Source organism: Eurytemora carolleeae, unplaced genomic scaffold (assembly GCF_000591075.1).
Source record: "Eurytemora carolleeae unplaced genomic scaffold, Eaff_2.0 scaffold1495, whole genome shotgun sequence".
Taxonomy (NCBI): Eukaryota; Metazoa; Arthropoda; class Copepoda; order Calanoida; family Temoridae; genus Eurytemora; species Eurytemora carolleeae.
Genome location: NW_019397397.1, coordinates 3,180 through 30,611, shown reverse-complemented (window position 1 = coordinate 30,611; position 27,432 = coordinate 3,180). Strand labels below are relative to the sequence as shown.

General features: G+C 30.7%; 1 protein-coding gene across 1 annotated transcript; it reads right to left on the bottom strand.

The window, feature by feature from the left end:
• Positions 1-238: 238 nt before the first annotated feature.
• LOC111714078 (uncharacterized) lies at positions 239-20,393 on the bottom strand. Its single transcript, XM_023489112.1, has 3 exons — positions 20,076-20,393; positions 3,846-3,912; positions 239-342 (listed from the first exon to the last, which is right to left on the bottom strand). Exons 1-3 carry the CDS (start codon positions 20,249-20,251, stop codon positions 262-264), a joined length of 324 nt encoding a protein of 107 aa, XP_023344880.1. The 5' UTR covers positions 20,252-20,393; the 3' UTR covers positions 239-261.
• Between the last annotated feature and the right edge of the window lie 7,039 nt (positions 20,394-27,432).

Genomic DNA, 27,432 nt, shown 5'->3' with positions numbered 1-27,432 from the left:
TAAAAATATATCTGAGGGGTTTATTTTAAAGTTAAAATTTGTCAAAACAGAAATAAATATGGAATAAGGAAAAGCATATTTTTAGATGAAACAACAATGGGAAAATATAAAACTAGTTTACATTTCGAAACTTCAATAATTGTGTTCAAAAGTATGATAAAACAGTCACAAATTATTTACTTAATTATCGTAACTTCGAACAAAATTACTAATAGTTTGATATAATATAGGGCATGTATTTACTATCTTTTTTAACGTGTATTATGAAGACAAGACTACAAATAAAAAACCTACCATGAGCGTCCATTGGTTATCTCTGGTTAAAGACTGGAATCTCTGGTCCTGAAAGGGAGTGTAAAATTATGAAATTATGAAATTATGAAATTATGAAATTGTGAAATTATGAAATTATGAAATTATGAAATTATGAAATTATGAAATTATAAAATTATGAATTATGAATTATGATATTATGAAATTATGAAATTATGAAATTATAAAATTATAAAATTATGAATTATGAAATCATGAAATTATGAAATTATGAAATTATGAAATTATGAAATTATGAAATTATGAAATTATGAAATATCAACTATATACGAATGCGTTGAAAAAATATCGTTAATTATTGGTTGTAATATCTGAATGATTTTTTTACGATCTGAGTTGAATGTTGCAACTTTCCAAAGGAATTGAATCTTTGTCACAAACTCTGATTTTCTAATTCCTATATCTTTGCAATCCAATGTTGCAGACATTTGACATTTCAAACTATGACTTCTGTTAGGTCAAATAATATAAGTTTGAAAAATTAAAGATTTACGACATTGGGTTCAAAAGATATAGGGATTAGAAAAACAGAATTTGTGGCAAGGACTCAATTCCTTTGTATGGTCGCTACGTTCTTCAGCATTAGTCGTATTTAACAATTTTCTCCTATTAGAGGTACCAGATAGAAGTAAGATTAGTAGCTATCAAAAGCGACTATTTTTCGCCGTACACTGTATTTAAAGTGATTACCAATTATACCACTTTTTATCAAATCTACTTAAAGCATATACAGGGTGTCCCACATCTTATTAAAAATATATAAAGCATATACAGGGTGTCCCACATCTTATTAAAAAATATTTAAAGGGCTGAAATGAAAATGTGCTTATTTCGACGTTATAGCTTGGAGATAATCCAATATGATATGGGACGCTCTGTATACAGATATCATTGTGAACTAGAAAAGGAGGGTAAGAAAAAGTTAAGTCTTTGCAAACAAACTCTGATTTTCTAATCTCTTTGTGACCCAATGTCGTAGATATTTTAAACGACGAATTCTGATAGATCAAATTATTTAAGTGTCACCAGGTTGGAAAGTTATAAGTAGTTGAAAATTAGATTTTGTGGCAAAGACTCAATTCCTTTATGCGATATACATCATTCTTATTTTTCTCTATTGCTATTTAATTAAACCTAAAGAGGCAAAATTTAAATTGTTTTTTGTTAAAAAACATTTTTTCTTATTGCAGATAGTATAGTACAGCCTACAGGGCGATAAAAAAGTCCGGTCTGTGTAAAAAAAAGTTTTGAAAAGCCATTAAAAAATGGATTTATAAAAATGTGTCACGCTTTAATATCTGTTTAAAAAAAAAAAAAATATTTTTTCAACCCTTCCTGGCACCCAAAATATTAAAGTTTTTGGTTTAATTTTTTTTCTTCAATGAGTTGGCCTTGAAAAATTGGGCTATGAACAAGGCCTTTTTCTAGGGAAGGGGGGGGGCGTCAGGCTATAGATTCAAACCCCTCAGCCTTTATAGGGTTGAAGGAGATAAAAGATTTCAATATTACGTGTAATTTACTTTAATTTGTTTGTGGTGATAAATCAACAAAAAAATCTATTTGTTTAGCATTTTATTTTCAAAACAGAATGTTTTCATGCAAAGCTTAACCCTATCTCTGCTGGGGTACTTGAAAACCAGGATACGCTGGGGGGGGGGGTCAATTTGACCCCCCCCCTCTAAATCCCATGTTTGATGTCCAAATATGACAAATGATACATCATTAGAAAGCTCTTGTGCTCTACTTTTAGAATCTGCAAAAAAAATTGCAAATTTGCAAAAATTGAATTTTTTATCGCAAAATCCTGTTATATAGTAAAAATGTGTGCAAAAAAAAATTTGTCAAAAAAATGAAAAATTATACATTTTTGAAAAGCCCTTAACCATGCCATTTCAAATATGCAAAAGTTTTTGCAAAATTTTTAATAACATGATTTTTAATCAAGAAAAACTAAAAATGTCCAAATTTCCTTTGACAGGTTGTTTGCAAAAAATTTGCAATTTTTTTTTCGCAAAACTTGTGCAATTTGTTTCCTTTTGTAAAAGGCTTTCCAAAAAGCTAAATTTTATCAAAATCTGACAAGTGAAAGTGGGTCAAAACAAAGATTTAGTTTGTTACAGGAAAAAGCAGTCATTCAGGCAGTGTCCCTGAGGACTCAGGCAGTTAGTATTAAAGCCCTGTTTTAGGCCTAAAGGGAGGGCTATGGGTATGTAAGAAAAGTCAGAAAATTTCAACAGCCTCAGACCAATACTTTTTGAGTTATGTAAAAAAAACTACAGGGGGGGGTCAAATTGACCCCCCCCCCCCAGCGGGAATAGGGTTAATGCAATGCGATCGATTAGTCCGATTTATCAAAATAAGCTATTACACTTTTTTTATAAGATTAATCATAAAAGTTTCTGTAAAACCTTAGAGTTCTGAAAAAATATTCAATACCCCTAAATATTCTATTTTAAGATAAGACCCAATAGTTTTAATTCTAAAGTATATTGTTAACACTTTTTTAGCGGGTTCGTTTTAAATTCAATTTTTTGAGCTGCAATGATTATTGTTAAAAAAATTATTTCGTTTTATGAAGACGACAGTACACTTCAGATAAACAATATGTTTGTTTTTAGAATTGAATAGTATTCCATTTAATGTTGTACATTTGTGATTTGTCAATTTCTGACGATATTTTGATCTAAGTCTTAATAAATCACTGATCTATATCTTCTAAACTCGATAACCACTGTTTTAAAGCGATTCGTTAAATCCATAAAAACGGCTTCAAATTTTCGCAGATTCTCTTTTGGGGTCTTTGGGAGATGAGATTCACTAAAAAAAATTTAGCTTATGAGATCGGAATCTGTGTGGATTTTGGTAATCTTGAGCACTTGATGTCGTATTTAATGTGAACACTATCGATGAATTCTATAATATAATATAATAATATAATATAATATCGATGAATTCTATAATATAATATAATAATATAATATAATATCGATGAATTCTATAATGTGAACACTGTTCGATTCCTTAATTAAATATATCCCTACAGGATATGACTTTCAAAGGATATAAAAGATATAAGATCATCAAAGATCTATAGAACCTGTTTACAAAAATATAAGAAATAAAAACCGTCGCTTCCTCGCTTGCAGAGGAAAATGATATATTTTTTTTTGTCTTAGATGCTGAGTGTAGACAGATACAGATAATAAACGCAATAAGACCAAGCAATTGAAAAATGAAAAGCTATAACGTTACAGATTTTTTATATAAATAGGTCTTCCACAAGAATTTGAGTGGTTTTATCATATTTAAAATATATGTTTGCTAGAACTATACTTTATAAATGTTCTATACCCTGGCATAAGATGTATTATCAAAGCAAAAACTAAAAACTAAAAGTGAAACGAAAAGTGAAAAATCGTTAAATCTTATCTTTTCTTTCAGAGTAAAATAAAACCAAATATTTCAAACCGAAACCAAATCTATGCCTATTAGATACCGTTTTGAATGTTTACCTGAATAAAAACTTCATTATCTACTGCTAGAATATGTCCATCAGTCCCTCGCACCCAGGACACAGATCTAAACATGGATTCATTTAAAAAGTGTTTATTTCCGATAATTTCTCCATCGTTTCTTACATGCAAGAAATGTGCCATAGTAACTATAACAGAGTAACAACAAATGAAGCTATATTTTTTAAATATAGCTTTCTACTTCATTCTTTATCGGGCAACGTTTTTAATTATATTTAATAAATTTACTATTTTTAAGGAATTTAATTTAGTCAAAAAGCAATTTTTAAATTTTGAACTCAATATCTTAACAAGACTAGTGCCCACGCATATATTAATATTGTAAATATTAAATATTAAAACGTATAAAAATTTTCAATCGTACATTTTTTTACCTCACCTATTTGTCACAAAAGCATTTAGATTTCATTTCTTAGTGGGGAAATGTTGTTGGATTCATTTTTAGGGCGAAACTAGGATTTGGACACAAAACTTAAATCCCAGAATAAATTTGAAATAATTGCCTAACCCATCCTCCCCTGAGGCCCCTCACCTACACCCTGCCTTCACCTTCAAGCCTGATTATCTTGTCAGGTCATAGCATTCCTGGTTAGGCAATAAAACTGAAAACTAACAACTGAAGCAGAAAATGAGTGTCCGCTGAATCAGAACACAACATACAATTCAATTGAGTAGAGTGTCTCAACAAATATTGGTTTCGAATTTTTTAAAAATGATCAGAATCAGGAACAGTTTTGTTTTGTTTTGTTTTGTTTTGTTTTGTTTTGTTTTGTTTTGTTTTGTTTTGTTTTGTTTTACTTGAAAACGATCATCAGTATTCAATTACTGGGAACAACCAGGGAATAGGAACAAAGAGAATGAAAATGGGGCTGGTCTGGCATGAGAAAGCCAGCCGCACTGCTTTGTAGACCAGTACGGTAAACCTTATACACACTCTCTTGGTACAGACACACAACATGATTACAAACAAGGAAATTGCAGAACAATGTTGTCAATTATAATTAAGCTTGCATAACGACTTTATTTATTGTAAACTTTAATCAAATTATATTAGTTGCATGAAAATTTGGCTTATAGTGTTGACTTAAATATATAAATAATATACTACATGTATATTAAATCTATTTTTAAGCAAACAATTAACAACTTTCAGTACAGTAAGCTTTACACACACTCTTTTGGTACAGACACACCCCCATGTTGTTTCCGTCCCCCTGGGAACAACTTCCGCGAAACAGTTTGTTCACATAGAAATGAAGTGTTTTTTTTTCAAGAAATGGTAACAGAAATTGTCGAAAGAAAAATAAATAAACTGAGTTCACTCTATAAGATAGAAAAAAGTTTTATGAAAAAAGTTTGAGTCTATGTTGTCCTTCATAAAAGTGTCTGGAAAGAAAATATTCTAAGATAGTTTCAAAGAAATGAGATGAGACAGTGATTTGTAGATCAATCCCTCTCCGTCCTTTGCTTTCATCTGAATTCTATATTGAGATTGTGAACAGAATACTCACACATAAAAAAACATGTTTTTCGAGCAAAAAAAAAGACTTTTCAATTTTTTTACTTGTAATTACTCTTGTCTTAAATTATGATAAGGTTTGTTTTGACCCTATACAGGTATTCTTGATTCAAATGGGTAAAAAAAAAGAATTTCAAAATAAATCTTAAAAACAAAAAACAATAATGGTTGAGATGTTATCCCTTTCTTTCTGGCTCGAATTCAAGTGTGCAAATCTGCATAAACAGTTTGCATTACTGCATTTTGGCCTGATTTTCAGATTAAATTCTATTGTTTCATTAGGCTCTATAAATGTTCAAACTTCAAAGCCAAGATGCAGGAGATGCATTGGATTCAACTTTGTTCTTGTTATTATGATATTTGTTCGAGCATGATTGATGGTTCTTATTTCAAGGTAATTTAATTAATATTTTTACGCCTAGCACACTATTAACTTTAATTTTACACCAACCATAAAGATTTGATGCAGAGGCAACTGAAAACATTATATTTCTAAAGTGTTTATGTTTGTTTGTGAGCCTGATGTTTTAATCAACTTAAACCCAGAGACTAGGGATGGACATTGTCTTAATTTTGAGTAAAATTATTTAAGAATTTTCGAAAAACCCGTTTATAAAGAAACTAAATATTTCGTTATTTTTCCTGGCATAGCTTCACTTAAATTAAATTGTGCCTTTTTTTGTCCAAAATTTAAGTTTTAATGAATAAACTGAAATTTTGTTATATCTAATTAAGTTATTTATTAAAATACGAGCGGTTGGTTGCAAAATAGACATCAACCGTTTAATGATTTTATCCTACCGTTATTGAAAGGATTAAAAAACATTTATTAGTTTTCATTTGTTGCTAACATATATAACATATATGCCAATATTACAGATGAAGCTAATCTATTTTGCTATTAGATTTCTCGGTATAAAACTTTGCTGATACATTGTGTTGATGTCATTTTTTCCTATCTTCCTTTAAGCCTTTAGAAATGTTTATCCTTGTCATATTGCATTTTTGTTTTTAGAAAAGAAGAACCGGAAATGATAAAACAATTTTATAAATGCATTTAATGAAACACTAAAACCCGCTGATAAAAAATCTATATATAATGGAAAAATTTCAAAATTTCAAAATAGACATAATGTAATAAATATCGTTTAACACGATATCTGCAAACCCAAACTAAGTTTATCTAAATAAATTGATATGTTATAAAGTAGTTAAACTATCCATTTTCAGGTAAAAGCTCGAATTTAATGAAAAATAAATTAATACAACTTAATTTATAAAACTAAGCTTTAAGGGTACCCATATTCTATTTTAACTTTTAATCGTGGATCTTCCCTTTCTGCAATATAACACAATAACAAAAAAGTTCTGATTTTGGGCATCCATGTATGGTCCCATACAAAGTTTTGGTCCGATCTGTTTAGCCGTTTTGACGTTCATGGTATAAAAACGGACAAATAGACACCCAGACAAGCAAATTAGATTCATATTTATAACAACATTGGCTCACAAAATATTTGGGGTTTCATCAAACTCCACCAACCCTCTCCTGCAGCTTACATCAATTGTTCCTTTTAGACAAGTAAACAATTCCATTGAACTCTACCATTGAGTTCTCTTTAATTAGAATTATAGTAAATGAATATTGGGCATTGATCAGTTATTCAAACTTAGTTCACTGTTTATAAATGGGATTGCACAGTTTTAGAACATTCAGGACTTTATTGCTCCACAAAAATCTGATATCAAAATTGTATTCTTGTAAATAAGTTTCTTTCTGTTAATGGAATTGAGTCTTTGCCACAAATTCAGTTTTTGTAAAACCTATATCTTTGCAACTTTATGATTTGAACCTTTGATATTTCAAACTTACACTATTTGATCTAATAGCATTCATAGTCTGAAATATTAAAGGTCTACGACATTAACTTGCAACGATATTAAAATGAAAGAATCAGAGTTTAAGACAAAAACTCAATTTCTTTTTCAACATATTTATTCTAAAAATGGAGAATCCAAAGAATAAGTTTTGTCAGTTACCTTTATGTAACTGGCTAAATGGAAATGAGTTTTTGCCACAAACTCTAACTGTTTCCCCGCTATGTCTTAGCAACCCGAGTCCGAATTTTTAATGAATTTAAGCCGAGTACCGTCTGAAATTCCCCAAAAACCGGTTTTAATTGAGTGCCAGCTTAAATCTTAAAAGATTTAATACAATTTTAAGTGGAACCAACCATATTTAAGCCTCGGCTTAAATTCTTTAAATTCGGCCTGCTATGTCGTAGACCTTTAATATTTCAAACTATGAATTCTGTTAGATCAAAGTCTAAGTTTAAAATACCATCGGTTTACACGATCTGGTTGCAAAAATATAGGGATTAGCAAATTTGAGTTTATACCACAATGTAAAGTATACATCCTAGTTGAGCACACTAGTTAGATTTTCATACTTTCCGGTCATATTGTTTCTGATCTCCGAAGACAATCCGTGCAAGGGTCTCCGATGAAAATATTGGGGCCTCCGATTAAAATCTGAAGTTATCCCACGAGACTTTAATGGGGGTCTCTGATAATACTCCAATGTTAAAATTAAGACATTATAGAAAACATTAAAAACGTTTTGCCCGGTCCTTTTTCATAGTAGTTTTTCTAAAAAAATCTAATATTTATGAATATGTGCATCTAAAAAATGTATATGATGTAAATTAAATTTGTTTAGAAAGACAAATAAAAAAGTCTTTTTAAATTTTTTTAAAAGTCTTAATTAATAAAAAAGTTATTAAGCATTTTGATTTTTTTAAACACCACCCGCTGTTTGACCAAACTCCACCCTACCCTATGCATCAAAAAAAAATTCAGCAAAATTGTTGCAACGATCATGTTAAAAAAGTGAAAAAGTTTTAGCGTTCTAATGTAAGCCATTTTTAAGTCATTCAGAATAAAGCACAGAGGGGGGGGATGGAACCCCCCCCTAACCATGATAGGGTTAACATTTTCAAGTGGTTCTGCCAAAAACAATTCATTCATTTATTTTTCGTGTTGGTCTTATATCTTCTATCAAATAAAAAAGTGGCCAAACGAAAAAAAATAAATTGTGAAACATGAAAAGCATCTCACATATGCCAATATAATTCATGTCTCTATATAGTATTTTTAAAACTTTATGAAGACTACTGTAAAATATTGTAACCGCTCTATTCAACAATTTACAAGTCATTTAATAGCCAATATAACCAAAAATATAATACAATCTCAAATATCTGATCGATAATTCTTTTCTAGAACTGAATTTTCCACTTTCAAATTTTGAAAAACTTGTTCGTAACTTGCTGCATGGTAGAATCAAAGAAAGGAATTAAGAATTTGCCACAAACTCAAATGTTCAATCCTTAATTCTTTTCAACCTTTCAAAATTTCAAGCTTAGATTTTTAATCTAAGCAATGCAAAAATATAAGAATTAGGAAATAGAGCTTGTTGCAAATACTCAATTCCTTTATTAGATACAAGTAACTACTTATATTCTAAAGAATAAATGAAAAATCTCTTTCAATTTCTAAAGTATTCAGGTTGAAGTTGAAGTTAGAATAATGGTTGAACTTACTTGGTAAATTTTGGGTTTGAGGTGAAGAGAGGGAGTTTACATTTAAACTTTAATATGAACCATTAACAAGGCTTTACGGAAACTGTGCTCCCGACATTTTTGCTTGTCTGTCTGTTTACAATTATCGTCTAAATGGCTTGACCGCTTGAGATTATTTATTTTTGGCAATTTCCACGACCCCAGGAAAATCAAGTTGAAAAAATATAGATACTTATTTAGTTTGAAAATGAACAAAATAAAACAGAAAAAATCCGCAAAAATTTAAGAACGTTAAAAGTGGCGACAATCAGATCTATTGTAATGATGTTGTGATTTTGTTGATCTTTTACGATCAGCGATCCAAGGGATCTTAAGATCGCTGCGATCATAGTTATCTAGGGGTTTTTCCCCGTTGTACGGATATAGAATAATAACGGTTTTGTTGTTTACTTGAAAATTCGGGAAAAAGCCAAGTTATTTTTAACCCAAGCGACGCCGTCCGTTATCTTGGAGGGCATTGCGCTAGGGGTATCGGCCCGACAGGCCGGGAAAGCTAGGCTTAAATCCAAGGAGGGAATGGTGAAGTTTCCCGGAGGAAAGCAGTTGGAGACCAACCCTTTCGATGTGAGGTGGAGGAATATCCTAAGCATCCTTCTACCGTTGACTATTATTTATTTTTCATCGATCGTATATTATTTATCTTTCTCAATGTTTTTATAAAGTATAATAAATTGTAGAACCGTATCTCGGAATATTTGACGTTTGAGTTGTTGCATCGAATTTTTTTATCATATTCTAGACTATCGTTAAAAGCTAATATTTATAAAAGTATCCTAAATGCCTATTAAAATCTTTAAATAAACCTCTATTTCGAATATAACAAGAGGGTAAACCAGCTTAAACTTTTCAAGTAGTGTCTATTTTTCAACAGAATTTAAAATATTTTCTAAAAATATTTCTAAAAAATAAAAGTTTTAGCATATTAAACTTATTAAACTCAATTCAACTGTATATCTAATAAATGTTTAGTATTGTGCATGCTTCAATTACAACTGTATATCTAATAAATGTTTAGTATTGTGCATGCTTCAATTACAACTGTATATCTAATAAATGTTTAGTATTGTGCATGCTTCAATTACAACTGTATATCTAATAAATGTTTAGTATTGTGCATGCTTTAATTACAACTGTATATCTAATAAATGTTCAGTATTGTGCATGCTTCAATTACAACTGTATATCTAATAAATGTTTAGTATTGTGCATGCTTCAATTACAACTGTATATCTAATAAATGTTTAGTATTGTGCATGCTTTAATTACAACTGTATATCTAATAAATTTTTAGTATTGTGCATGCTTCAATTACAACTGTATATCTAATAAATGTTTAGTATTGTGCATGCTTCAATTACAACTGTATATCTAATAAATGTTTAGTATTGTGCATGCTTCAATTGCTGATTGGTTAACATTTCTGCAAATAAACATCCTCCTATTATAATTTTCTAATCCAAATATCTCTGCAACGTGAGGTCAAATTTAAAGAATTTGAACCGCGTCGCTGAACCGCCGATAGAGTCCCAACTAAAATCTCAAAATACTGATTAATTAAACTAATTTAGCTGGAATAGTTAAAGTTTAAAAGTTTAAAAGAAAGACATTTGTTAAATATTCTAAAATATTCTGTCTTAACTTTCTCTATTTTGCTAAAGTATGTCTGTCTGGGGTTAAAAACTATAGACTTTAATTTTAACACTGTTAAAAACAGTGTTAGTATTTTATTGAACGATTCTTTAATCCTAAAAAGTATGAGATGCCTCACATAGATTCAGCCCATGCACTTAAAAGTCTCATTGATTTTTAGACAGGGTCGACTTTGAGGTGTCGATATGCCTTGGGCTTTGATTTTACCGCTCTAACTCACTTATGCTTTTCTGTAGCCCTTTACATGTAAAGGAATTGAGTCTTTGCCACAGACTAGAATTTTGTAATGCAAATATCTTTGCAACCTGAAGATTTAAACATTTGATATTTCAAACTTAGATCATTCAATCTAACCAAATCAATAGTTTGAAATATCTAAGGTCTACGACATTGGGTTGTTAAGATATAGCGATTAGATTATCAGAGTTTTGGCAAAGACTCAACTCCTTTTAGATCAATAAAGCACTTGTTGTTATCTATGGTTTTAAAAATGGAATCGGCAAAATTCTCAAAGATTTTTGCTTGAGAGCTTGAGGCCTTTAAATTACAGTGGCCTTTGTGCATTGTATCTATCGGTTTGTAACCAGATGGTATAAACATTTAATATTTCAAACTTTAACAGAAGTAATATTAATTTAGAAAAAAAAGATTTTGTGGCGAATAATTCTGTTTTTGTTTTGTTTTGATATTTATCAAATCCAGAAGTTTATATACCAATGTTTAAGACTTCTGGTCTGAAAAAATTTAGAAACCATTCTGAAAGTAAGAAAATCCTTTTATATAACATTCTAGGTTTAATAATGTGTAAATAAGATATATCTGTATATAATAAAATTGTATTGCACGTAATTTGAGCTGAAACAGCTTCATTTTCCTATAGTTTGGGACAAAAACAAATATATTTTCTTCGATACAGCTTAAAGTATTGTTTTCAAATAAAATTGTAAAACTCAATGGTTTTTTTTATTTTTGTAATTTTAGCAAAAAAAAGTACATTTTACATTTTAATTCTAAACACGCACCTCTGACCCTTCAGTAAAAGTAAATTCAACCTTGTTGTAGGATGTCTGTTTTATTGAGTGTCTGCTTTATTTCCCCAATGTCCGGGCGATACAGTCCAAACTGGGACCGGAAAGATTGATCTGACTCGGAAATTCAAATGTACTGCTCCCCGTGTAAAAGCTATTGAATAATGAATGTGTTTCAAATTTCAAATTTCAAACTTTAAAAGTTGAAGGTTTTTATTAAACGCGTCGATTTTATTAAATAAAACTTAACACTTCCCTAAATCTATTATCTTTCTAATCCTTAAATCTTTGGGACCTGATTTTGTATACCTTTTTATTATTCAATAAAAACTAAATATAAAGACATTTTATAGATTTTTTCGATGACTCCGAATTTTTGGGTTGAACTGTATAAAAATGTCTAAGTTTGTTATAACAAATATCAACACCATCAAGTTACAAAGATATATTTATAGGAAAATTCTTAACAAATGGAAATGGACTTTGCTTTTATCACAACTCATTTTCTAAATACATATTGAGGAGAATAAGACTATTTTTGTACTTCTATTCTGCAAATTAATTAGTTTTATTTTAGACTTTTCCACAAAAAATCAGAGCTAAAGGAGAAACGAGGTTTAAAATTCAAACCAGTAATTTTTTTCTAGTTCATTTCTAGTTATTTTGTTAAATGAAATGTAATTAAAGATATTTTTCTGGAAAAAAATATGACTTTTCAGGATTTACAAAGGAATAAACTAAAAGATAAAGAAGGGATATAATAATATGATGGTATTAAATCTTTTAGGAATAAAATAAAAGAATTTGGCGCACAATTATATCATTGTATCTAAGCAAAATTATTAATTAGCAGCATTTAAATATATATTATAATAATTTTGCAGTTGTTAAACGGCGAATTTTTAAACTTTTCGTTTTTTCACCAGTAACAAATCTTTAGTTTTTACACATTATCGTCTGTTCATATTTTTTTCACTCAAACTTTATTTGATTTTACATATTTATGTGACCTTAAAGAATTTAAAAAAAATTGGAACTGAAACCATTGACGGTTTTAAAGAAAGAATAATTTATATGTTGAAGGATTCGATGATTACGTAATAACTGAAATGATAAATATGTTATGTAATGAGTAATGAACAATGTCGTCTATTTGTGCATAATTTTGCATATTTTTCTCTTTTCTTTTGGAAAGCAGTAGTTTTAAAAATGTACTTAAACAAATTTAAATCTTTATAATAATAATAATATCTTGAAATTTTTACTAACTAAACATTTAAAGGAAATTCTTGTCAGTCCACCATGTGTGTTGGTTAATTGAATTAATCTAGGAGATCAAATTTAATTAGAAGTTTTCCTAAAAAATTCACCAAGAATGTATTTCTTTCAAAAGTACATATTAGATGATGGGGGGTACATATGAAAATTGTTATTTATTCGGAAAGAAAATAAAGTGAAACTTTATTCTTGAATTCATCCCTTGGATATTCTTTCAGGGTTTATATGTCTCTTTCAGAAAATTGAAAATTCAAAGGAAAAAATTTAGAAGAAAAAGAGTCAAGGAGAAGACAGGAAGCGTTTCAAACTCTATTTCGAAAATATGAAATAGTGAGAAAAAAATATATCTTTATCCTGTTCGGGAAACTAATTTTTGAACCTTTTGATCTAAATGGAATTTCATCTGAGAGTAATCTGATCTAATGAGAATTTAATCTAAAAAACGTGGAAATTAATCTGAAATATTTTTTTAGATCTAAGTCCGCATTATTCTGAAAATTTTTGGAATTTGATCTAAAAAATGTGGAATCTGATCTAAAATATTTTTCTTCCAATTTGAGCTCCCTGTTCATTTTTATATATTTGTTAAGTGAAGATTTTTATAAAATTTCTTCTGTCAAAGTTGTGATTTTGATCTAAGATATGTGTAATTGGATCTAAAACATGTTGAATGTGATCTAAAATTTTTTTTTTCAAAAAATATATATTTCAGATAACAATTATGCTTCAAATCCTTAACTTTATTTGCTTAAAATATGGAATTTGATCTAAAAAGTGTTTACTTTGATCTAAATAATGTACACTTGATTAAAAATATTAGATTTAAATGTTAAGAAATGTGCAAGGTTGACACCTTAATGGTGAAAGAGTTGGGTTCATGGGTTTAGGATCTTCATATTTTAGATCAAATTATACATTTTTTAGATCGAATTCTTCATATTCTAGATCAGATTATACATTTTTTAGACCTAATTCTACTATTTTTAAATACAGAATTTTGTACTTCCAATCTAATTTCTGCACAAAATTTGGGAATTTTATCTGTAATATGTAGAATTGGATCTAAAATATTTGTTTTCAAAAATAAACATATTTAAATGACATTTTTGACTCAAAATATATAAAATCCAAATTTTAGATCAAATTCCACAATTTTCCCGAAAGAATTGGAATTTGGTCTAAAATTTTTTTTAGATCTAAGTCCACTTAGATCAGATTCTTTTAGATTAGATTGCCTTTAGATCAAAAGGATTATAGATTGATTTCCTATGCACCCCACCAAAAAAAATCTTTTTTTGTTTGATATTAAATGAAAATGTGAAAGGGATAAATTTGATTCAGAAATCTAATTAACACTAAAATCATTGTATTAAAAGGAAAATAGATGGGTTCAAAAAATGATCTATTCTTATAGATAAGTTTGACAAAAATCTTGTCTTTTATTAATGGGACCTATTGATGGCATGTCCGATTAACGACAATACCCTGAATAAATCTGCAAATAAGGATATATTATTCCTCCTTGATCAGACAATGTTTTTAATTGGGCAAGCAACTTCATAAGTCGAGTCTCACTTGAAATAACAACCATATATTCCCTTTTATTCGAATATATGTCATGGGTACATGGCCAAATCCAAGGTACTAATGCAAGGAAAGTTAATTGCGGTCACGTATACTCTGCGCGCGTACATATTGAAACCAGTTCTCTCTCGACGGACTTTGTAAACAATAATAGATGCATTAGTGTTCGTTTAGTATCCGAGGAGGTTAAAAGTATTTAATTTTGATAATCTTAAAATTTCACATAATAGTTTCCTATGACCAGAATATTTCATAGATTATTTTTGTGAAAATAGATTCTTTGTCAGGCTGTGACATCCATCTTGTGTTTACTTTTCCGGCCAAAGACAGTACACTGCAGTACAAAAAAACGCGTTCACCTCTAAAATTACTTTTCTTACCTTGGCCAAATCTGACCCGGACATTATAATTAAAGATTTAGTTCGCAGTATACCTTTCTTAATTTTTCATAAGCACTCATTTTAATTACATTTTGCATATTAACCTTATCCCTGCTGGGGTACTTAAAAACCAGGATACGCTGGGAGGGGTCAAGATTAAGAAACTGAGATCTAAAAGTCAAGATTAAGAAACTAAGATCTAAAAGTCAAGATAAAGAAACTAAGATCTAAAAGTCAAGATTCAGAAACTAAGATCTAAAAGTCAAGACTTACTTTTAGAATCTGCAAAAAAATTTGCAAATTTGCGAAAATTGAATTTTTTATCGCAAAATCCAGTTTTATAGTAAAAATGTTTGCAAAAAAAATTTGCCAAAAAAATGACAAATTATACATTTTTGAAAAGCCCTTGACCATGCCATTTTAAATATGCAAAAATTTTTGCAAAATTTTAAATAACCTGATTTTTAATCAAGAAAAACTAAAAATATGCAAATTTCCTTTGACAGGTTGTTTGCAAAAAATTTGCAATTTTTTTTCACAAAACTTGTGCAATCCGTTTTCTTATGTCATAGGCTTTCCAAAAAGCTAAATTTTATCAAAATCTGATAAGTGAAAGTGGGTCAAAACAAAGATTTAGTTTGTTACAGGCAAAAGCAGTCATTCAGGCAGTATGCCTGAGGACTCAGGCAGTTAGTATTAAAGCCCGGTTTTAGGCCTAAAGGGAGGGCTTTGGGTATGTAAGAAAAGTCAGAAAATTTCAACAGCCTCAGACCAATACTTTTTGAGTTATGTAAAAAAAACTACAGGGGTGGGTCAAATTGAACCCCCCCCCCCCCCCCCCAACGGGAATAGGGTTAAACAAAAAAACCATCATGAATTTTTCTAAATTATTTATTTTTATCTATTCTATACGACTTCTATGCTGGCCTAACCACAATGCCATTAAGTCGACCATAATGTTTTAAAGAAGAATATGTTAAGAAGATGAAAATGAATAAATTAGTTTGGAAGATTCAGGTATATGCTCATGTATTCATTATTCATATAGAGGAGGAAGAAAAGAAACGTTGATAAATTAATCTTTCTAAAGTGTAGAATATTACAGGATTGACGTAAGAAACGACATGTTTTGAAAACAATCCTTCATACTAAGGAATTTTGATAATTTCCCTATTTTTCAGGTCATTTTTACAGAAACCTCAAAAAAACCGTTTTTAGAAAAACAAACAAAAATGGATTTATATTTCATTGATCAGACAAAGGTTGAACTTGACATGCCACTCTATCTTTAGATAGAGTGGAACTACGTGTACAGTTCCTTTAGATAGTTACTTGGAACTACATGTACAGTCCCTTTAGATAGTTACTTGGAACTACATGTATAGTCCCTTTAGATAGTTACTTGGAACTACATGTTCAGTCCCTTTAGATAGTTACTTGGAACTACATGTTCAGTCCCTTTAGATAGTTACTTGGAACTACATGTTCAGTCCCTTTAGATAGTTACTTGGAACTAAATGTACAGTCCCTTTAGATAGTTACTTGGAACTACATGTACAGTCCTTTTAGATAGTTACTTGGAACTACGTGTACAGTTCCTTTAGATAGTTACTTGGAACTACGTGTACAGTCCCTTTATATAGTTACTTGGAACTACGTGTACAGTCCCTTTATATAGTTACTTGGAACTACGTATACATTCCCTTCAGATATTTACTTGGAACTAGGTGCATTAGGGTCCCTTTAAGTGCCAAATTAGGCTCAGTTATGATTTTGATAGTTTGTGTATTTTTAAAAAGGTGGACAATCCATTTCGCAAATCTGAAAACCTGTCAATATGAACCTGTCATGAAACTAAATTTTGAATTGCAGTTTTCATGTTTGAGTCCGGTAAAAACAACAATGAAAAGATAGCATAGCTGTACACTGGTAGAGAACACACTAATTGGTCAGGAATGTAATATTAGTTATATCTAACTTTTTGTTAGATGTAAAATATCCCTAATAATCCCCCTATCTGTCCCCAGCAAACAATTGCGCGCCCTAAAAAATTGAAAATGTTAAATTTCAATTTTTAATTAATTGTCAGGGGGAGGGAGCCTGAGGTCATAATATTTTTTAGCATTTATTATTTGCTTCAAAGGTTATTTGTTATTTGTAACATTAATTATCATATCTTAGCATATCATTAATAATCAGGTTGTATCATTAGTCATTTTTTTTATCATTAATTACATTTTGTTAACTATCATTACAATTCATATACAAATACATGAACGTTGGGTACTGAACCCTGCAGTCCACCCTCCCCCCCTTCCCCTCCCGGTCCCTTGCACGTGCATTTTTCTGTAATCAATTAAATATTTATTAAAATTTTTTTTTAAGTTAAAGAGACTGTTTTGAGTGACCACTGGAAAAATGGCAAAGTCTGAGTCACAACCGTTATACCCTGAAAAGCTTTCTCTAATCAAGTATGAATTACATAGTTTTGATCAGATCAAGGTACTAATGCAAGGAAAGTTAATTTCGATTGCGTATACTCTGCGTACATATTGAAACCAGTTCTCTCTGGGCGAAATTTGCAAACAAGAATAGATGCATCAGTGTTCGTCTGGTATCCGAGGAGGATAAAAGCATTAAATTCTGATAATTTTGAAAATTCATGTAATAGTTTCATATAGTTTCATATGAAAATTGATTCCATGTCAGGCTGTGGCATCCGTCTTGTGTTTAACTTTTCCGCCCAAAGACAGAACACTGTAGTACAAAAAATGCGTACATCTCTAAAATAACTTTCCTTGCATTATAACCTTGGATCAGATAAAGGTTTCAGGGCAGGTACTGTTTTGGATTTGGAATTGCCATCTTTGCAGGATGGGTAATTTGATTATATGCTTTATAGTATAAAAGACAGGGCGAATACAAGGGGGGAGGGGAGTATTAAGGGCTTGCACGCACCACTACCCCTTAGTAAAAGTATGTTAAGCATAATGTCTGACCGCGTCAACCTTGTTGCACCGGCTATTCCTGTCCATAGAGCTGGGTACAGCACAAACTGGGACCGGAAAGGATGCCTCGGCTCGGAAATTCAAATGTACTACGGCTGCCCGTGCTTGAGAAGTGAAAAACAAAATAATTTACAGGGACGTGAGCTCCAAACTGGATTTTCAAGAACTTTATGTTAGCACCCCCTCGACAGATTCCTGTATACCGATCATGATTTGTACGATCATGATTTATACAATCATTATTTATACGATCATGATTTATACGGTCATGATTTATACAATCATGATGTATACGGTCATGATTTATACGATCATGATTTATACGATCATGATTTATACAATCATGATTTATACGGTCATGATTTATACAATCATGATTTATACGATCATGATTTATACAATCATGATTTATACGATCATGATTTATACGATCATGATTTATACGATCATGATTTATACGGTCATGATTTATACGATCATGATTTATACGGTCATGATTTATACGATCTTGATTTATACGATCATGATTTATACGATCATGATTTATACAATCATGATTTATACGGTCATGATTTATTCGATCATGATTTAAAGGATCATGATTTATACAATCATGATTTATACGATCATGATTTATACGACCATGATTTATATGGTCATGATTTATACGATCATGATTTATACTATCATGATTTATACGATCATGATTTATACAATCATTATTAATATGATCATGATTTGATGTCACGATTTTTCTGTTTTGAAAAAAATGATGTTTTCCTTCAGTTATTGGTTTTAAAAATCAATAAGTTTTGGAGAAAAGAAAAGATTTTAATATTCCCTTATTATTTCTACAGATTTGCATAAAAGTCTAGAATGGTCATTTTCCGAAAGCATAAAATCCATATTGTAATACATCTTAAAGTTTTATGTGAAATAGAAAAGAAATTGTTGGAATATCGTTAGACTAAAATAGAGATTTGAAATGCGACGATTTAATCACATAACTTTAAGTTTAAGACTTCTAAGGTTGTTTATTATTATATTCAAACTTACATAAATTCATGACATTAAGAAATAATTGATAAATTTTTATCTAGACATCTTTAGAGTGTATTTAGTAAAATTAACCTTTGAATGTGGTATAAAGTATAGTAGAATATTTGTTTGTACTTACATTCTGCTCAATCTGTGTTATTCTTCAATCAGATATTGGGAATGACGTTTTTTAGTGGCGTTTATAAAAAATAGATGAATAGAATAAAACTTCGTTGTTCTGCGCACAATTCCGCACAATTCCATCTTAACGCAACTACGATTGGAACCCCTACTTGGGATAGGGCCCAGAGGACACATTTTAGTATGTTTATAGTAAATTTAAATATAAAAAAGTAGATTATTCGTAGATCTACCAAATTCTACAGGACCTGGTCATGTGGTCTAGCTGTAGAAATAGTACTGAGTGCATTTTCCAATCAATATCAATCTGGATAACTTCAATATTCAAATATTAAAAAATGCATCACATTCACGTCTTATCTTAATAACCTATTTAACCTACTTTTTCATTCTTAATGGGATATATACGTGAAATTATCTCAGAAAACGCAAATTTAAGAAGCATTATCGTTTCAAATTAAAACCAAATGAATTGAGTCTTAGCCACAAACTCTGATTTTCAATCCCAATATCTTCACAACCCAAAGTCGCAACCCTTAGTCGCAACTCTGATTTTGTTGAACTAAACTATTTAAGTTTGAAATAACGAAAGTTTACACCATCAGGTTACAAAGTATAGGGATTAGAAAATTCGAATTTGTGACAAACACGCGATTCCTTTATTTTGATTCAGGGAAAAATTTGGCACTTTTTAAAATTATTTCTTAACAAAGAATTATTTACTGTGTTCTCATGATCATATGTTACAAATTCGCATTCCATAAGGTGAACATTGATAAAATTGGCGTGTCGATCTTTAAAAAATTATCTGAACTTTATTTTCTACATTGCATCCCTACCGACAAACAAATTTGGAAAAACGTATATTGTGAATGAATGAAAATTCAATTTTGTTGTAAAAAGTTATGACTATTTCACCAGGTTTCTATAATTTAAAAATACCTGTTGTTAACGCAGAATATTTGACATGTTAGATAAGCAATCTGGCCAGCCTGTATAGTGGTTACTTCAGGTATACTCTCCTTAAACTTTGGAACCTTATCTTGGCATAGTTCAGTTCCAAGCCCGCATACTGGGAACAGGAACAGGAGAAGGGTTGAACCGCGCCAAACCTTCATCTTTACTCAGTTCCAGCCTCTGGGACCCACTTTAAGCACAGAGAATTAACTAGGTAAATGTTCTATAGGTTTTAAAGTTTTTTTAGAAGAGATTTAGTTTAGTTTTTGGTTAAGAGGCTGACTCGAGGACGTGTTTGCTCCGGGGTAGACTTGGTACTGAACCCGGGACGGGCCTCCGTATCGACTCCTCTAACGACCACCAGCCTCAGTTTAATCGCGAAATCGCAAAAAATGCCAAGTAAACAACAATCAATAAAACTTCTTTTATTAAAGTTCTATACAATGTTGAACCAAGTGTGGTTACCAAAGCTATGGATAAACAGTTAACAGAAATATAAACACTAAACTAAAAATAGGTTTGATTTTGTTTTCTCCAGATTAACAACCATTATACGCAAATACAAATTTGATCTATGTAATAAAACAAGACTTTCATTTATATATTGCGTATAGCCGGCCAAAAGGCTGGACCGAATGGGCTGACATTTTTTGTGGACACTCATGCGTCGTGGCCGGGGGTGTTATAGACTAAAAAAATCGAATTTTATTTCAACTTTTTTTTTCATTTTTTCAAATTTTTTTTCCAGGGGCAACGCCGGGCCCTTCAGCTAGTAAGGAATAAAATCAAAGATCAATGAAATATGATTATCTTATGAACTTTTATGTAAATATTGGTCAAAAGAGAATAACCGAAAATGGCAGAAAACAATAATTTCGAAGTTAAAGGTTTAGGAACAAAAAGCGTTAGACATTATTGTAAAAGTATTGCACACAAAAAAACGGGTGACCCTCAAAAAAAATATGATTTATATTTTTGGTTCCATTCAATTATAAACTTATTAATTATCTATTGTCACGGTAAACTAAGGAACTAAGGGTTCTGTATCAATCATTAAGATTTTTATTATTTTATATTTTAAACTTTTTATTGGACCATGATAGTCTATACATCAAGGTTTATAAAATCGTTCACTCTACTTTTTGATGGATTTTGAATTAGAGATAAGATTATGGCTGAAATTATGTTGATACAGACATCCTGATGTACTTTGTTGTAGGTAGCTTTCTCTGCGAACATAACTCGTATAGAATAGAATACTATTTTAAAATTAGTTTCAGAAAAAGTCGACTATAAGGTTGGATATAAGTCGACTTAAAGTCGGATATAAATCGAATTTTGATAACTAGTCGACAAACTTTGATTAAAAAGTAGTAAAAAGCGTCGAATTTTTCATCCCAGTTTTGAGCTTGTTACAAACTCGGAACGAAAAGTCGTTGCCTAGATTAGAACTGGTATTTAAAAGTAGATTTTTCACAAGTTTTTCGCTAAGATTTATTTTAAAAGTCGACTTTTAAAAATCAACTTTTTCAACCCAGTTCTGAACTTGTTTCAAACTAGGAAAAAAGTCAGTTTTTTTATCCCAGTTTTTAAATAGTCACAAACTTGGACCAACAGGTTGATTTTTTTCAACATGAAAGTTGGCCTGTCGCCGACCTGACATTTCTCGTCCAAAAGTGGTAAACATTCACAGCTCAAAGTCGGGGTCGGGAACGACAATTTACGAGTTAAATTTGACTAAAAAAGTCGAGTTACAGTCGATTTCTAGTCGTCACTTTGTTGGTACTCCTGTACACTACGTGTACATATATTCTATTGTTAAATATAGTTAAAAAACTAACCGTAAAAAGCGTCAATTATTAATTAAGTTGGCCTACACAAAATACACTTGTAATTTTGTTCAGTCAAGACGCTTTATACTTGAAGTTTAAGTTTCTCTAAAATGTTCAGAAAGAAGCATAAAGCCTGATAAATTGATAAATAAATACGCTTTACTGAATATATATTTAAATAACTATACCAAGATAAATTACAGTCCGTCAGATTTGACTAAATCCGCAGAGTATAAAAACTTACTAGACGCAAAAGGATTTATGAAGGGTAAAACTTTTCAATAGCTGTAAAGTTCAGCGACTATTTGTGCTCAGTTGGCTGTACTGTACACTAAACTATAAAGCTATTGGGGTAGGTCATAGGCCGGGTACTATAAAAAGTCTAGCCGCGCCATCAAAGAGCTGGTACATGCCAGTGCCACGCGTCACTAATGCCGGTCGACAAGGGGTTGAGTTGGGCCGGCTCAAATTGACCCTAGTCCAACCGTGATATCGGAAAAAAATAATGAATTTAAAAACTTTTTATTTGAAGTAGAAATCTGAATATCCAGGGTGAAAACTTGAAATTGAAGGATTTCACTCGGTGAAGTGCGGAAAAGTTGTTTCTCCTTCCCAATATTTAATTTTTCAGCCACTAAGAACTTGAACTTTTAAGGAGAATTGTGAGAAGAGTTGTAAATCTTTATTCGCCATGTTATAAACACAAGTCTTTCAGGTCGCTTCGCGCCAATTTTCTATTTCACTTGTAAAAAATTTTTAATTGTATAAATTGCTGTAAAACAAAAACAAACAAAAAAGTTCGTAGATTTTATATAAAAATTAGCTGATTTTCAAAATTTATAAAAATCGAATTTTGTTGGAGGGTAGTTTTTAAAATATTTTTCATCCATAAACCTTCCCTGGGGTCATGTGAGGTCCCACACAGTTTGGGCCCGATTGGGTACCGTTTGGAATCGGACACTCTCTACAAATGGAGGATTGCTTGAAATATTGTTTGCCGTCCCTTTCCGTACTTTAGTTTTGCAATTGAAATTATTCTACTTTTGTATAAAAATGGTTTTATTTCGAGTTACAATGAACGGATATGAGGTCATAGTATCATATTCAACTCATTATCAAACCCAGTGCACCATAACACAGATTACAGTGTGTCACAAAATAAATCATAATTTTTTGCTCCCCTACCTTTTTGCTTGTAATTACGAACCACCAAAAATATGATGAAATATTTATTTTCTTAACATTCTGCTGAATTTGAAGAAAAGCCTCAAATGATTTAAACAAAAATTGATTTTTGCAAAAATAATTCGCAAAATGTTTTGATTAACATGAACCGAAGATTATAGAAATCTTACAAAACTGATAAAGAACATGAACCATTTAAAAGTAATTAAACAATAGTATTCTCACACCACTCTCTCAAAATAACAAAAGTCAACTAAAGGAAAAGAAGATTTAATTATAAAAAGATAATTAAAAATATCATTTTGAAAATCCCAAAAAGGAAAATACTTAGCATTTTTACTTTGTGAAAAAAATTCCATTGAATTACTCTAAAAATAAACAAATTTAATTCGTACTCTTATGATAAAAGAAAAAAAAATTATTTTTTTATTACTTTCTAAATCATGTTTCATTCGTCAAAAGGAATTAAAAACTTTTTTTCACATCTAAACAAATATCTTTCTAGAAGGAGTGCCCGGCAATGCCCCGGTTTATGTTATTTTCCATAGTCAAAGTTACTCCTGGTTTTTACCTGGTGTCCCCCCCCCCTCTGAGATTTTGCCCATAGAGATGAGATAGGGGAGTGTGATACATGTCCCAGTCCAACTTTTAAAGGCCTGCTCCTCCGTTTCCACCCTTCATTGCATTTAATTTGTTCACAGTTAAAGAAGTTGAAAAAGTGAAGAAGCGTTCTTATGTCAGCCGTTTTAAGTTATTTAGAGAACACAGGAGGGGTGACCCCCCCCCCCAATCGATAGGTTTAAGGTTTAAGGAATCATGAAAGGTTCCAAAAAATTTTAAAAGTTTTACAAAGGAGTTGAGTTTTTGCCACAAACTCTGATTTTCTAATCTCTATATCTTTGCAACACAATGCCGTAGACCTTAGATATTTCAAACTATTAATACTTATAAATAAAATAACCTAAGTTTGAAATATCAAAGGTTTGCACCATAAGGTTGCAAAGATATTGGAATCAGATTATTTTAGTTTGTGGCAAAAACTCAATTCCTTTTAAACTGGTTTTTATTCATCTGCTTTTCTTACACTACAGTGGTAGGCGATTATATTAATATTATGAAGACGACTTTTTATTTAAGTTGTAATTGTTAACATGCTGTTTAAATTGACAGCTTCTCTTTGTTTCCATTTTTGTGTATCCATCCTGTTTAAAAGCTTGATATGAATCAAAATTTAAAATTGACAGTCTTCTTTATTACATTAATATAATCGTATGTAAAATGTTAACCCTAAGAGAAGATAATAGGATGAACGGACCCAATAAACAATAATGTTAACCCTAAGAGAAGATAATTGCATGAACGGACCCAATAAACAATAATGTTAACCCTAAGAGAAGATAATTGCATGAACGGACCCAATAAACAATAATTTGTTTACATTTTTTTAGTCCGTTTAAGAACATATCCGAGGGTTTAAATGTTATAGATAGGACGAGAAAAGAAAATATTTAGAAAAAAAGTCCAAAATCATCAAATTCATATGTCAGGAACTAAATCCAGTACCCAACACTAACACGGAGTACCCATAGCTTCCCATAAAAAGAATAGGTCAAGCTAGCTGTTTGGCCAGCTATCGCGAACTAAATCCAGTACCCAACACTAACACGGAGTACCCATAGCATCCCATAACAAAAATATAGGTCAAGCGGCCAGCAAACATTTATTTATGAAGAGCTTTAATATATATTTACCTAACAACATCTAAACCGTGAACATTATTAATATAAACATTATTAAGGAGCGAGGATAAATACAATAAAGTTAAAATGAATTATGACCTCATAAGAATAAAATCTTACATATATTTTGTCGCAGTTTTCCGCTTAAATTTTTTTAGGGTTCTAGGATCACATAAATGTATTTAGTCTCATGATTCAAGTCCATTCTATCAAAATTGTGCACGCTAATCCTAAGACCGGCTTGAGTCTTAAACCTTTTATTTAGATTTTATAATGTAGGTCGTGCTTAAATCCTTTTAAGTCTGTTAATGTTCAATTTTCTGGTTTAATCTTGACTTTTAAATCTAAGTTTCTGAATCTTGACTTTTAGATCTCAGTTTCTTAATCTTGACTTTTAGATCTCAGTTTCTTAATCTTGACTTTTAGATCTCAGTTTCTTAATCTTGACTTTTAGATCTCAGTTTCTTAATCTTGACTTTTAGATCTCAGTTTCTTAATCTTGACTTTTAGATCTCAGTTTCTTAATCTTGACTTTTAGATCTCAGTTTCTTAATCTTGACTTTTAGATCTCAGTTTCTTAATCTTGACTTTTAGATCTCAGTTTCTTAATCTTGACTTTTAGATCTCAGTTTCTTAATCTTGACTTTTAGATCTCAGTTTCTTAATCTTGACTTTTAGATCTCAGTTTCTTAATNTGGGATTTAGAGGGGGGGGTCAAATTGACCCCCCCCCAGCGTATCCTGGTTTTCAAGTACCCCAGCGGAGATAGGGTTAAGTTTACAGTTTGTTTTTAATCTTCATGACAGAAACATCCTCAAGAACTGACAGGGGTCAACCTAGACCGAAATATATTTTCAATCAAATGTTAAACTAACATTTACTTTTTTTTCTCTACAGAGGTTTGGTCCATCACCATCACCGAATTTTAAGTTAAAATGTATTTTCATTTTTTTTACTACAAAAAAGTAAATTTAATTAACAATTTTGCCCATAGAGTAATACAAAGTTTTATTACTCTATGATTTTGTCTATCTTTTACATGTCGCCAGGATAAAATTCTAAAAGTTAACGTCCTGAAGAAACCTGATCATAAAAGACTAACTCCTTGAAGACAAACTCCTGAAGAAACAAGATCATAAAAGCATAACTCCTAGAAGACAAACTCCTGAAAGATGTAAATCCTGAAAGACCTAACTCCTAAAAGACAAACTCATGAAAGGCAAACTCTTGAAAGACAAACTCTCTTTAAAAACTAACACTTGAAAGACAAACTTCTGAAAGCCAAACTCTTGAAGGATAAACTTCTAAAAGACAAACTCTTGAAAGACTAACTCCTGAAAGACAAAACCTGAAAGACAAAATCCTTAAAGTCACACTCCAAAAAGACTAAAAGTGAAAAAGTCTTGAAATAAAAAATCTCCTCATGCCAATATAGGCATGAAACACGTCTTGACACCAGGTAGGAAGAAATAAGATCGGCCTGGGCTAAAACCGAAATGAAAGTTAGTATTCACCAATGTATTCACGAAGGGTCGGAAGACGGATCATTGACTCGTTGTACGAGGCGAATGAAAGGCGGAGAGTCTGCCAGAGAGCTCCGGCTTTCCATGATTCATTAGTATCATTTTATTTGTTCTTTTTTTACTTGTAAATACATTTTTTTCTATACTCTGTAGATTTACTCACATCAGTTTCAGGCTTTATATTTCCTTTATTTCATTCCACTTTTAAATGGTAACATGGTGACTGACAAATATTATGTTTTTTTTTTCATGGAGAAAAGGATTGAGGGGGAGATAAGTGGGGGGTTAGGGGGGACAACAGAGGAAGAGAATTTTGTTTCCGGTGCAATTCAAGTCAAACTTCTCTTTTTAGAAAAATATTTGAGTTTTCAATGAATTGTTGCATCTCATTCATTCAGTTTCCCGCCAAGCCAACTTTTACAAACTTTTTTTAAAATGTTATAAAATACATTTCTTCTTTTTATTCAAATATATCAGAGAGTTGTGACATAATCTGCAAAGGGTCACAAATATAAAATGTAAGTGAAAAATGTCAGAATTCGGGCTGAAAATTAGCGGATGCAAACTCTTAGAAGGAGTTAGAACCAATTGTGGTAATTAGTTCCAATAATTAATGCTTTTTGTGCAGAACTAGAGAAAACCTTGACGACAGTTCTTTCATTAGCTCTTCATAGAACTGAGTTAAGTGCATTTTCAGATACTTGGTTTTTTTTTTCTTTTAGTAAGCAATCCATCTTCCAGCCCTATCACAATTATACAGATTTTTTTTTCCAAAACTTAAAAATAGCTTACACTAGAACGCTCAAACTTTTTCAATTTTTCAACAAGAATTGTGAACAAACGTAAACGACGAACTTTTTAAACTTTTCATATAATTTTAATTCTAAAGTGATCTGGCCTTGAAAAGTTAGACCAAGGACATGCTTGCATATCTAATTAATGGAAAGTAAAATAAAACTTTAAAAATTAGATCTAAAATCTAATTTAAAATCTAAAAAAAAAATTAGATTTAAAATCTAATTTATAATCTAAAATAAAAAATTAGATTTAAAATCTAATTTTT

What these genes read in the sequence shown, in the direction of transcription:
- LOC111714078 (XM_023489112.1), bottom strand. Translation starts at nt 20,251, where the DNA reads ATGAAGGTTTGGCGCGGTTCAACCCTTCTCCTGTTCCTGTTCCCAGTA. An exon ending in ATATTCTGCGTTAACAACAG is followed by an intron (nt 3,913 to 20,075) that starts GTATTTTTAAAT and finishes ATCCATGTTTAG; the next exon opens with ATCTGTGTCCTGGGTGCGAG. An exon ending in ATAATGAAGTTTTTATTCAG is followed by an intron (nt 343 to 3,845) that starts GTAAACATTCAA and finishes ACTCCCTTTCAG; the next exon opens with GACCAGAGATTCCAGTCTTT.